This window comes from Oncorhynchus nerka, linkage group LG23, assembly GCF_034236695.1.
Source record: "Oncorhynchus nerka isolate Pitt River linkage group LG23, Oner_Uvic_2.0, whole genome shotgun sequence".
Lineage (NCBI taxonomy): Eukaryota > Metazoa > Chordata > Actinopteri > Salmoniformes > Salmonidae > Oncorhynchus > Oncorhynchus nerka.
The window spans coordinates 10,953,451-10,966,455 of record NC_088418.1 but is presented as its reverse complement, the minus strand read 5'-3'; the positions used below and the strand labels follow the sequence as shown (position 1 = coordinate 10,966,455).

General features: G+C 43.5%; 1 protein-coding gene across 1 annotated transcript in view; it reads left to right on the top strand.

The window, feature by feature from the left end:
• Positions 1-13,005, top strand: part of LOC115106308 (growth arrest-specific protein 7-like) — a 135,589-nt gene that overhangs the window by 23,232 nt on the left and 99,352 nt on the right. Inside the window, exon 2 of the mRNA XM_029628905.2 lies at positions 2,863-2,980. Coding sequence (XP_029484765.1) covers positions 2,863-2,980 — 118 coding nt within the window. The remainder of the gene's footprint in view (positions 1-2,862; positions 2,981-13,005) is intronic.

Sequence of the window (13,005 nt, the reverse complement as noted above, 5' to 3'; positions counted from 1 at the left end):
TAGCTTTTTTATTTCACCTTTATTTATTTGTCCCCCTTTATTTAACCAGGTAGGCCAGTTGAGAACACCTTTATTTAACCAGGTAGGCCAGTTGAGAACACCTTTATTTAACCAGGTAGGCCAGTTGAGAACACCTTTATTTAACCAGGTAGGCCAGTTGAGAACACCTTTATTTAACCAGGTAGGCCAGTTGAGAACACCTTTATTTAACCAGGTAGGCCAGTTGAGAACACCTTTATTTAACCAGGTAGGCCAGTTGAGAACACCTTTATTTAACCAGGTAGGCCAGTTGAGAACACCTTTATTTAACCAGGTAGGCCAGTTGAGAACACCTTTATTTAACCAGGTAGGCCAGTTGAGAACACCTTTATTTAACCAGGTAGGCCAGTTGAGAACACCTTTATTTAACCAGGTAGGCCAGTTGAGAACACCTTTATTTAACCAGGTAGAACACCTTTATTTAACCAGGTTGAGAACACCTTTATTTAACCAGGTAGGCCAGTTGAGAACACCTTTATTTAACCAGGTAGGCCAGTTGAGAACACCTTTATTTAACCAGGTAGGCTTTATTTAACCAGGTAGGCCAGTTGAGAACACCTTTATTTAAAGGTAGGCTAGTTGAGAACACCTTTATTTAACCAGGTAGGCCAGTTGAGAACACCTTTATTTAACCAGGTAACCAACACCTTTATTTAACCAGGTAGGCCAGTTGAGAACACCTTTATTTAACCAGGTAGGCCAGTTGAGAACAAGTTCTCATTTACAACTGCGACTTGGCCAAGATAAAGCATAGCAGTGTGACACATACAACAACACAGAGTTGCACATGGGATAAACAAACAGTCAATAACACAATAGAAAAATCTGTATACAGTGTGTGCAAATGAAGTAAGGAGGTAAGGCAATAAATAGGCCAATAGTGGCAAAGTAATTACAATTTAGCAATTTACACTGGAGTGATATATGTGCAGATGAGGATGTACAAGTAGAAATACTGATGTGCAAAAGAGTAGAAAATAAATATGGGGATGAGGTAGGGGATGATACATATGGGGATGAGGTAGGTAGTTGGTTGGATGGGCTATTTACAGATGGGCTGTGTACAGCTGCAGCGATCGGTAAGCCTCTCTGACAGCTGACGCTTAAAGTTAGCGAGGGAGACATAAGTCTCCAAGCAAATTTTTGCAATTCGTTCCAGTCATTGGCAGCAGAGAACTGGAAGGAAAGGTGGCCAAAGTAGGTGTTGGTTTTGGGGATGATTACATAGATGTATGTAAAGGTGAAGAATTACAATAGATGTCTCAAGCCTCCCTTTGTCCCTCTGTAGACATGCAGTGACGTAAAGACCGTAACCTAGAACTCTCCTGAATCACCCCGGTGTCTGGATAAGTTTCCCACTCAAACTTATCTCTTAAAGTCGCTTGAGCAACTTGGCAACCTCTCCAATAACAGAGAGTAATCGTTAAGGAATTTCAGGCAGTTTTCCTAAGCACAATAACATGTTACAATGGTTTTGACCTTATGCTGAGCCATGGTGTTTTAATCAGTAGCATCTGGCCAGAGTTGGCTATACAGTGACTTTTGTTAGTTTGTGTGTGTGTGTGTGCGTGTGCGTGTGCGTGTGTGTGTGTGTGAGTGCGTGCGTGCGTGCGTGTGTGTGTGTGTGTGTGTGCGCGCTTGTGTGCGTGCGTGTGCGTGCGTGTGAGTGTGTGTGTGCGTGTGACCCATTTTGTATTCTACATGAGTCAAATGTAATCCATTGCCGTTGTTAAAATGGCGTCTGTTCATACAGGGACTTGTACAGTGCTAGACGTTTCCTAGACGTGACCTCCTTGTAGACCTAATATTCAGCAAGGTGAGGCAAGTAGTCTCACCAACAGCACACATGCATAAACATTCTTGTGTGAAGGGGAAGCTGGTTTGATGTTGATAGTGATGTGTTTTCCTGTGTGCCAAATACCCCAGATATTGTTGTTGTGGGGGGAGGCCAGGGGGAGGTGCTAATTTTTGGAAGTGGGCTGCTCATTGGATGGCTACATGTAGAAGACCTTTGCAGAGAAGCTGCTTAAATACCAGCCCCTGTGGCACGCTTGGACAGCCTCGGGTGGAGGTGCAAGCTGGTGGCTCTGATATTTGGCAGTCTCAGCCATGTACACAGGCTTCCAGTGCGTTGCCTCCAGATTGCGGGGCTGACAAAAACTAGGGCAAAGCAATTGGCTAGGTACTGCTCTGTTTCAGCTGTCGTTGGCAGCCTAGCTGTTTGGAGAAGGAGGTGCTTTCTGTACCATGGACTGCCATACAGGGACCTTTGAAATGTTTGGATCTTTTTTCTGTAAATTTGATTGGAGGATTCAAATAAATTATTTAAAATGTAGGCGGACATATGTGTGTGCATGCACCTCCAATCAGCTCTATCATGCCTGGCCAATAGCAGACTGGCTGTAGTTGTTTGTTGTTCTTAGTATTGCATTATAAACTTGGTGGTTTGAGCCCTGAATGCCGATTGGCTGACAGCCGTGGTATATCAGACCGTATACCACAGGTATAACAAAACATTTATTTTTACTGCTGTAATTACACCAGTTTATAATAGCAATAAGGCACCACAGGGGTTTGTGGTATATGGCCAAAATAGCAAGGCTAAGGGCTGTTATTACGCATGACGCAACGTGGAGATCCTGGACACATCCCTTAGCCGTGGTATATTGGCCATATACCACAACTCCTCGGGCCTTATTGCTTAAATATACCACAGTATATCTGCCAATGATGTCATTGTGAAATGAGCTAGAAATAAAATAAAAACTTGTGTGAAAGCTGAAAGTCCTTTATGTCCATTTACGTCTTTATCTGTTTTGACAGAAAACTGCGTCTATGACCTCACTGCCGGTTGAGGACGTAGGAGAGCCTCTCCCTCAACTCTGGAAGTGCTACATGTCACCACAGGGGCGGCGCTACTATGTCAACACCTCCAGCAACGGTAAGGAGACTGATAGCCTTCAGAAAGGATTCACACATCTTGACTTTTTACACATTTTGTTGTGTTACAGCCTGAATTTAAAATTGATTCAATTGAGATGTTGTGTCACTGGCCTACACACAATACCCCATAATGTCAAATTAATAAAACATGAAAAGCTGAATTGTCTTGAGTAAAAAAGTGTTCAACCCCTTTGTTATGACAAGTCTAAATAAGTTCATGAGTAAACATTTGCTTAACAAGTCACATAATACATTGCATGGACTCACTCTGTGTGCAATAATAATGTTTAGCATGATTTTTGAATGACCACCTCATCTCTGTGAAAAGCCTGTACAGAATTAAAATCATTTGAATCGTTAAGGAAGGGGCTTCTACAAAGTATTGACTCAGTGGTGTGAATACTTATTGAAATTAAATATGTCTGTATTTAATTGTCGATACATTTGTAAAAATGCCTAAAAACATGTTTTCACTTGGTCATTATGGGATATTGTGTGTAGATGAGTGATATTTTTTATATGTTTTATCCGCTTTGATTTCAGGCTATAAGGCAACAACATGTGTAATAAGTTAAAGGGTAGGAATGATTGATTTACCGGTGCCCAGCCCACATGGGCATACATGAATACTTTCTGAAGGCACTGTACATGTATTGCCTAAGGTAGGTTGGTTCATATTAATACACAGATGTTGGCAGTTGGTATGAGTGAAACTCAATGACAATGGAATGTTCAATGTCCTACTGTTACATAACAATGTCAATGGAATGTTCAATGTCCTACTGTTACATAACAATGTCAATGGAATGTTCAATGTCCTACTGTTACATAACAATGTCAATGAAATGTTCAATGTCCTACTGTTACGTAACAATGTCAATGGAATGTTCAATGTCCTACTGTTACATAACAATGTCAATGAAATGTTCAATGTCCTACTGTTACGTAACAATGTCAATGGAATGTTCAATGTCCTACTGTTACATAACAATGTCAATGGAATGTTCAATGTCCTACTGTTACATAACAATGTCAATGAAATGTTCAATGTCCTACTGTTACGTAACAATGTCAATGGAATGTTCAATGTCCTACTGTTACGTAACAATGTCAATGAAATGTTCAATGTCCTACTGTTACGTAACAATGTCAATGAATTGTTCAATGTCCCACTGTTACATAACAATGTCAATGGAATGTTCAATGTCCTACTGTTACATAACAATGTCAATGGAATGTTCAATGTCCTACTGTTACATAACAATGTCAATGAAATGTTCAATGTCCTACTGTTACATAACAATGTCAATGAATTGTTCAATGTCCCACTGTTACATAACAATGTCAATGGAATGTTCAATGTCCTACTGTTACATAACAATGTCAATGAATTGTTCAATGTCCTACTGTTACATAACAATGTCAATGGAATGTTCAATGTCCTACTGTTACATAACAATGTCAATGAGACGCAATGTTGGTTAAGGGGAACACAGAGACAGAGAAACACAGGGACAGGGAAGCACAGAGACAGAGAAGCACAGAGACAGAGAAACACAGAGACAGAGAAACACAGAGACAGAGAAACACAGAGACAGAGAAGCACAGGGACAGGGAAACACAGAGACAGAGAAACACAGAGACAGAGAAACACAGAGACAGAGAAACTCAGAGACAGAGAAACACAGAGACAGAGGAACACAGATACAGAGAAACACAGAGACAGAGACACACAGAGACAGAGAAACACAGAGACAGAGAAACACAGAGACACACAGAGACAGAGAAACACAGAGACAGAGGAACACAGAGACATAGAAACACAGAGACACAGAGACAGAGAAACACAGAGACAGAGAAACACAGAGACAGAGAAACACAGAGACAGAGAAACACAGAGACAGAGAAACACAGAGACAGAGAAACACAGAGAAACACAGAGACACACAGAGAAACACAGAGACAGAGAAACACAGAGACAGAGAAACACAGAGACAGAGAAACACAGAGACATAGAAACACAGAGACACACAGAGACACACAGAGACACACAGAGAAACACAGAGACACACAGAGAAACACAGAGACAGAGAAACACAGGGACAGAGAAACACAGAGACACACAGAGACACACAGAGAAACACAGAGACACACAGAGAAACACAGAGACAGAGAAACACAGAGACAGAGAAACACAGAGACATAGAAACACAGAGACAGAGAAACACAGAGACATAGAAACACAGAGACACACAGGGACAGAGAAACACAGAGACATAGAAACACAGAGACACACAGGGACAGAGAAACACAGAGACAGAGACACACAGAGACAGAGAAACACAGAGACAGAGAAACACAGAGACACACAGAGACAGAGGAACACAGACACATAGAAACACAGAGACAGAGAAACACAGAGACATAGAAACACAGAGACAGAGAAACAAAGGGAGGGAGAAACACACCGCAGTACTTTCCTCTGTTAAGAACAAGACAGGGAAAGTATTGATTTACTGACCTTAAATGAACTCAGGGGGAAACGTGAAGTAATTATATGATGGTGTGAAAAGAAATGGGAGACCTCCTGGGGGAGGTTATTTTACTGCTCTGCTGGCAGCTCTCAGAGAGGGAGAGAGAATACATTAATGAAGTTCAGGTTCTGAGTTTACAGATGCTGGTTATAATTTGAGGAGAAGTAAAATAGGCATCATGGGAGAATGTAGACCATTTAGAATGGGAGGTTGTAGACTATTTAGAATGGGAAGTTGTAGACCATTTAGAATGGGAGGATATGGACTATTTAGAATGGGAGGATGTGGACTATTTAGAATGGGAGGATGTGGACTATTTAGAATGGGAGGATGTAGACTATTTAGAATGGGAGGTTGTAGACTTTAGAATGGGAGGATATGGACTATTTAGAATGGGAGGATATGAACTATTTAGAATGGGAGGATGTGGACTATTTAGAATGGGAGGTTGTAGGCTATTTAGAATGGGAGGATATGAACTATTTAGAATGGGAGGATGTGGACTATTTAGAATGGGAGGTTGTAGGCTATTTAGAATGGGAGGATATAGACTATTTAGAATGGGAGGATGTGGACTATTTAGAATGGGAGGATATGGACTATTTAGAATGGGAGGTTGTAGGCTATTTAGAATGGGAGGATATGGACTATTTAGAATGGGAGGATGTGGACTATTTAGAATGGGAGGATGTGGACTATTTAGAATGGGAGGTTGTAGGCTATTTAGAATGGGAGGATGTGGACTATTTAGAATGGGAGGATGTGGACTATTTAGAATGGGAGGATGTGGACTATTTAGAATGGGAGGATGTGGACTATTTAGAATGGGAGGACGTAGACTATTCAGAATGGGAGGATGTGGACTATTTAGAAGAGAGGATGTAGACTATTTAGAATGGGAGGATGTAGACTATTTAGAATGGGAGGATGTAGACTATTTAGAATGGGAGGATGTAGACTATTTAGAATGGGAGGATGTAGACTATTCAGAATGGGAGGATGTAGACTGTTTAGAATGTAGACATATAGTTTTGTCATGACTCCACCTACTCAGTCTATATGAGTAAAGCTGTTCAGTCAGTGCCTTAGCAAGTGAATGTGTTGTGAATGACAGTAGCTATACTAAGGCAGATCAATGACATTCCCAGCATGCATGTCTCAAATCATGGTTTCTCTATATTACTGTGTGTTACTGCGTGCGTGTGTGTGTGTGTGTGTGTGTTCGTGCGTGCGTGCGTGAGTGTGTGTGCGTGGGTGTGGGTATTGGGGCAGATGGTCACAGTGGTCTGCACTTGGCCATGAGTAAACATCTCAAATGAAAACCCTATAATCACGAGCAGAAATACAAGTTGCTCCTTTACCTCCTTCTTCTGTCTCCATTTAGATGGACGAAGGCCTCTTTGGTTAACGTGTTAATGGTAAAAGACAAACCACTCCAGGGCAGTCATGTTTGGCTACATCCTCTTCTGAAGCAGTGTCTGTCAGAGAGCCAAAAGCATGGCACTTTCAATTGTTATTTCCCTTATATAATAATTTTATCGTTGAGTTGATTCCCCTAATGTGTTGTGTGTTTGTCAGGTCTGGAGAATAACCATATCTGTCTTTCGCATGGGACGTTAAATGGGTGTCCTGACCTTATCGTAAGAGTTGGGTTGTTAACCCCGGTGTCCTGGCTAAATTCCCAATCTGGCCCTCATACCATCATGGTCACCTATTCATCCCAAGTTTACAATTGGCTCATTCAGCCCCCCTCCTCTCCCATGTAACTATTCCCCAGGTCGTTGCTGTAAATGAGAATGTGTTCTCAGGCAAGTTACCTGGTAAAATAAGGGTTATATAGATGAGAGGAGGGTGATATTACAGAGAGATGTGGGTGATGTTATAGAGATATGAGAGGAGGGTGATATTATAGAGAGATGTGGGTGATGTTATAGAGAGATGAGAGGAGGGTGATATTATAGAGAGATGACAGGAGGGTGATATTATAGAGAGATGAGGGTGATATTATAGAGAGATGTGGGTGATATTATAGAGAGATGTGGGTGATGTTATAGAGATATGACAGGAGGGTGATATTATAGAGAGATGACAGGAGGGTGATATTATAGAGAGATTAGGGTGATATTATAGAGATATGAGAGGAGGGTGATAGTATAGAGAGATGAGGAGGGTGATATTATAGAGAGATGAGGAGGGTGATATTATAGAGAGACGAGGGTGATATTATAGAGAGATGAGAGGAGGGTGATAGTATAGAGAGATGAGGAGGGTGATATTATAGAGAGATGAGAGGAGGGTGATATTATAGAGAGATGAGGGTGATATTATAGAGAGATGTGGGTGATATTATAGAGAGATGAGAGGAGGGTGATAGTATAGAGAGATGAGGAGGGTGATATTATAGAGAGATGAGAGGAGGGTGATATTATAGAGAGATGAGAGGAGGGTGATATTATAGAGAGATGACAGGAGGGTGATATTATAGAGAGATTAGGGTGATATTATAGAGAGATGAGAGGAGGGTGATAGTATAGAGAGATGAGGAGGGTGATATTATAGAGAGATGAGGAGGGTGATATTATAGAGAGACGAGGGTGATATTATAGAGAGATGAGAGGAGGGTGATAGTATAGAGAGATGAGGAGGGTGATATTATAGAGAGATGAGAGGAGGGTGATATTATAGAGAGATGAGGGTGATATTATAGAGAGATGTGGGTGATATTATAGAGAGATGAGAGGAGGGTGATAGTATAGAGAGATGAGGAGGGTGATATTATAGAGAGATGAGAGGAGGGTGATATTATAGAGAGATGAGGGTGATATTATAGAGAGATGAGGAGGGTGATATTATAGAGAGATGAGGATGGTGATAGTATAGAGAGATGAGGAGGGTGATATTATAGAGAGATGAGGATGGTGATAGTATAGAGAGATGAGGAGGGTGATATTATAGAGAGATGACAGGAGGGTGATATTATAGAGAGATGAGGGTGATATTATAGAGAGATGACAGGAGGGTGATATTATAGAGAGATGAGAGGAGGGTGATAGTATAGAGAGATGAGGATGGTGATATTATAGAGAGATGACAGGAGGGTGATATTATAGAGAGATGTGGGTGATATTATAGAGAGATGACAGGAGGGTGATATTATAGAGAGATGAGGGTGATATTATAGAGAGATGACAGGAGGGTGATATTATAGAGAGATGAGAGGAGGGTGATATTATAGAGATATGATATGAGGGTGATATTATAGAGAGATGACAGGAGGGTGATATTATAGAGAGATGAGGGTGATATTATAGAGAGATGACAGGAGGGTGATATTATAGAGAGATGAGGGTGATATTATAGAGAGATGACAGGAGGGTGATATTATAGAGAGATGAGAGGAGGGTGATATTATAGAGATATGATATGAGGGTGATATTATAGAGAGATGACAGGAGGGTGATATTATAGAGAGATGAGGGTGATATTATAGAGAGATGACAGGAGGGTGATATTATAGAGAGATGACAGGAGGGTGATATTATAGAGAGATGACAGGAGGGTGATATTATAGAGAGATGACAGCGATGAGAGGTTTATTTTCTGTCAAATTTCGTTGGAGGGAAATGCTTCCTTTTCATACCTTTGCACAGAAATAGACACAGCATTAGCGGTCATCCAGCTTAGTTAGTTATTATTGTAGTTGTGGTCATGTGAAACCAGCCTCTGAGGGGCACAGACAATCACCAGGCCTTATTTCCTGTTCTTTCCTCATGTAATTGGGGAAATGAAGCAAAATAAATGCACAGTCCATACACACACACACACACACACACACACACACTTATGTTCACACACACACACACACACACACACACACACACACACACACACACACACACACACACACACTTACGTTCACACACACACACGCTTACGTACACACACACACACGCTTACGTTCACACACACACACACACACGCTTACGTTCACACACACACGCTTACGTTCACACACACACACACACACACACACACACACACACACACACACACACACACACACTGGCTGTAACTGGCTGTTTTCCTAACAGTCTCCACCTATCTGATAACATTTTACTGAAACAATCTGTTATTTATAGAATCTCAGCTATTTCAACCTCCCTCTCTCTCTATGTTAAAGTTCAGTTAGATTAGATACTGCTGTTGTGTGTGCGGTTGTGTGTGTGTGTGTGTGTGTGTGTTTGGGCGTGTTCGCGTACATGCATCTACGGCCGTGTGTGTTATAAATGAGCGTTGCCGTGGTAACCAGAGGACCATCATGCGTGGGTGAGCGAGCGCTGTTATGGTTATGGCTTGTTTCTTAGAGGTTTCCTTCCTGTATTTCTGTACAGAACAGTATGGGGACGAAGTTGTTAGTTTCCTCATATTCTCAATGGGCATCGCCCTCTCTCTGTCCAGGGGGTAGCTTGATAAACATCCTCATCCACAAAACCACAGCCTGCCGTCTCACTACAGGTCACTACATACCTATTACACTAACTGTCTGTGTGGGGTCTTTCTGTTTATAGATGTCTATAAATGTCTATGTATACTCTGCATAGGTTACAGTGACAATGCTTTGTGCATAGTTCAATGTGGGTAGTATCTGACAGATCCCTTTGTCCTTCCTTCTTGCGAGTTGTATTGAGTATTAAGTTAACAGAGCCTCCAGGCTACACAACAAAACAAGGGTTCCTCAAGGGTTCTTTTAGGAAGGGGGGTGGTTCTATGTGGAACCATAATGATTCAAAGAACCCTTGGAGCTCTTCAAGAGATAATATAAAATGTAGGGGAGGAGGCTCAGTTGAATATTTTGGGGTGTGGTTTACACAGCTCGTTTTGTGCATCTGTGAGTGAGAGTGTCATTACAGTTTATCTAATGTGTTGTGTTGTGATATTACATCATAGCAGGTTGGTAGGACCTTAATTGTCGAGGGTGGGCTAGTGGTAAAGGGTGGAGTGGAGTTGAATGGTATTGAATACATAAAGCACTTGGTTTCCATGAGTTTGCTTCCATTCCACTCACTCCGTTCCAGACATTATTATGAGCAGCCTTATCGGGCTCGTCAGCAGCCTACATTTTATAGTTGAAAACTTGACTGAGGAACAAAACTCTTGTGAAAAATGGTAAAAGTTGTTCCGGGAACAATGTGTGGATGAGCGAGCGAATGAGGGAGAATGGCAGCAGAAGGCAGCTCGAAACTGAGAGATGGAGTTCATCATGTCGGAGGACAGGGTGAGGAAGAGCGAGGATGGTGAGAAGAAGCAAGGTGCAAACCCGAACTGGCTGCGTTGTGCAAGTTACGCACCTGAAGGCAGGTAGTGAACTTTGATCCTGACAATAGAGAGGAGAAAGAAGCTGTCATCAGGTGAGGTGAAAGCTTCCGAGCACCACGCCATTGGTCAGGAATATGCCCGAGATGATTCTGACCCGGTGGGAGTATGATTCCTGGAGAAAGATCCATGCCTTTTGGCCAATCCGTTTGTGGTATCAGGCTGGGTAAAGGAGTTGGGTTCTGTCGATTCGTTCAGCGTATCCAGAGGTTGAGTGGCCTCTCCCTGGTCAGAGGTTGAGTGCCCTCTCCCTGGTCAGAGGTTGAGTGCCCTCTCCCTGGTCAGAGGTTGAGTGCCCTCTCCCTGGTCAGAGGTTGAGTGCCCTCTCCCTGGTCAGAGGTTGAGTGACCTCTCCCTGGTCAGAGGTTGAGTGCCCTCTCCCTGGTCAGAGGTTGAGTGCCCTCTCCCTGGTCAGAGGTTGAGTGCCCTCTCCCTGGTCAGAGGTTGAGTGACCTCTCCCTGGTCAGAGGTTGAGTGCCCTCTCCCTGGTCAGAGGTTGAGTGCCCTCTCCCTGGTCAGAGGTTGAGTGCCCTCTCCCTGGTCAGAGGTTGAGTGCCCTCTCCCTGGTCAGAGGTTGAGTGCCCTCTCCCTGGTCAGAGGTTGAGTGCCCTCTCCCTGGTCAGAGGGAGAGGGCGCTGCGCGTTTTCGAGTCTCTGGACAAAAGTGGTCTCCTGCTTTGCTCTCTGGGGTAGAGAGCCGCTGGAAGGAGTGGTACCTGGGGTCAGGTTAAGGTGGATCAACTGAAGTTGTGGATCCCGGGTGTCTGTGATACTCGCCGTTTGGTGCAATGCAGACCCGGTGGCGGGTGTGAGACTGAGGAGACCGTATCTGTCCTTCTGAGTTGTGATGTAGAGTGTTTATGGGATAATGTCATGTTAGGGTACATAAGTTATTCCGTGAGAGCTTTTGTTTCCGAACCCACTATGGTGTTTCATGTGGCAAGTTTATTTGTCATGTTGCAGCAGTATATAGGAGGGAGATTCCGAGGTGTGAGAAGTGTGCAGGACGGCATGGGAAAAAATATTGTGTAGTTTCAGGGCAAAAAGTGGAGTGTTTCAATTGTGGCGGTGGCCGTGTTGGATCAAAACTGTCCTGTGCGAGTGAAACAGGTTGAAGTTTCTATGGTAAGAACAGTGCAGGAAGTGTCATGCTGAGACAGTGAGACAGGTGGAGGTTTCCATGGTGAGAGCAGTCGAGGAAGTGTCATGCTGAGACAGTGAGACAGGTGGAGGTTTCCATGGTGAGAGCAGTGCAGGAAGTGTCATGCTGAGACAGTGAGACAGGTGGAGGTTTCTATGGTGAGAGCAGTCCAGGAAGTGTCATGCTGAGACAGTGAGACAGGTGGAGGTTTCCATGGTGAGAGCAGTGCAGGAAGTGTCATGCTGAGACAGTGAGACAGGTGGAGGTTTCCATGGTGAGAGCAGTCCAGGAAGTGTCATGCTGAGACAGTGAAACAGGTGGAGGTTTCCATGGTGAGAGCAGTCCAGGAAGTGTCATGCTGAGACAGTGAAACAGGTGGAGGTTTCCATGGTGAGAGCAGTCCAGGAAGTGTCATGCTGAGACAGTGAAACAGGTGGAGGTTTCCATGGTGAGAGCAGTGCAGGAAGTGTCATGCTGAGACAGTGAGACAGGTGGAGGTTTCTATGGTGAGAGCAGTGCGGGAAGTGTCATGCTGAGACAGTGAGACAGGTGGAGGTTTCCATGGTGAGAGCAGTGCAGGAAGTGTCATGCTGAGACAGTGAGACAGGTGGAGGTTTCCATGGTGAGAGCAGTCCAGGAAGTGTCATGCTGAGACAGTGAAACAGGTGGAGGTTTCCATGGTGAGAGCAGTCCAGGAAGTGTCATGCTGAGACAGTGAAACAGGTGGAGGTTTCCATGGTGAGAGCAGTCCAGGAAGTGTCATGCTGAGACAGTGAGACAGGTGGAGGTTTCCATGGTGAGAGCAGTCCAGGAAGTGTCATGCTGAGACAGTGAGACAGGTGGAGGTTTCCATGGTGAGAGCAGTCCAGGAAGTGTCATGCTGAGACAGTGAGATAGGTGGAGGTTTCCATGATGAGAGCAATCCCAGGAAGTGTCATGCAGAGACAGTGAGACAGGTGGAGGTTTCCATGGTGAG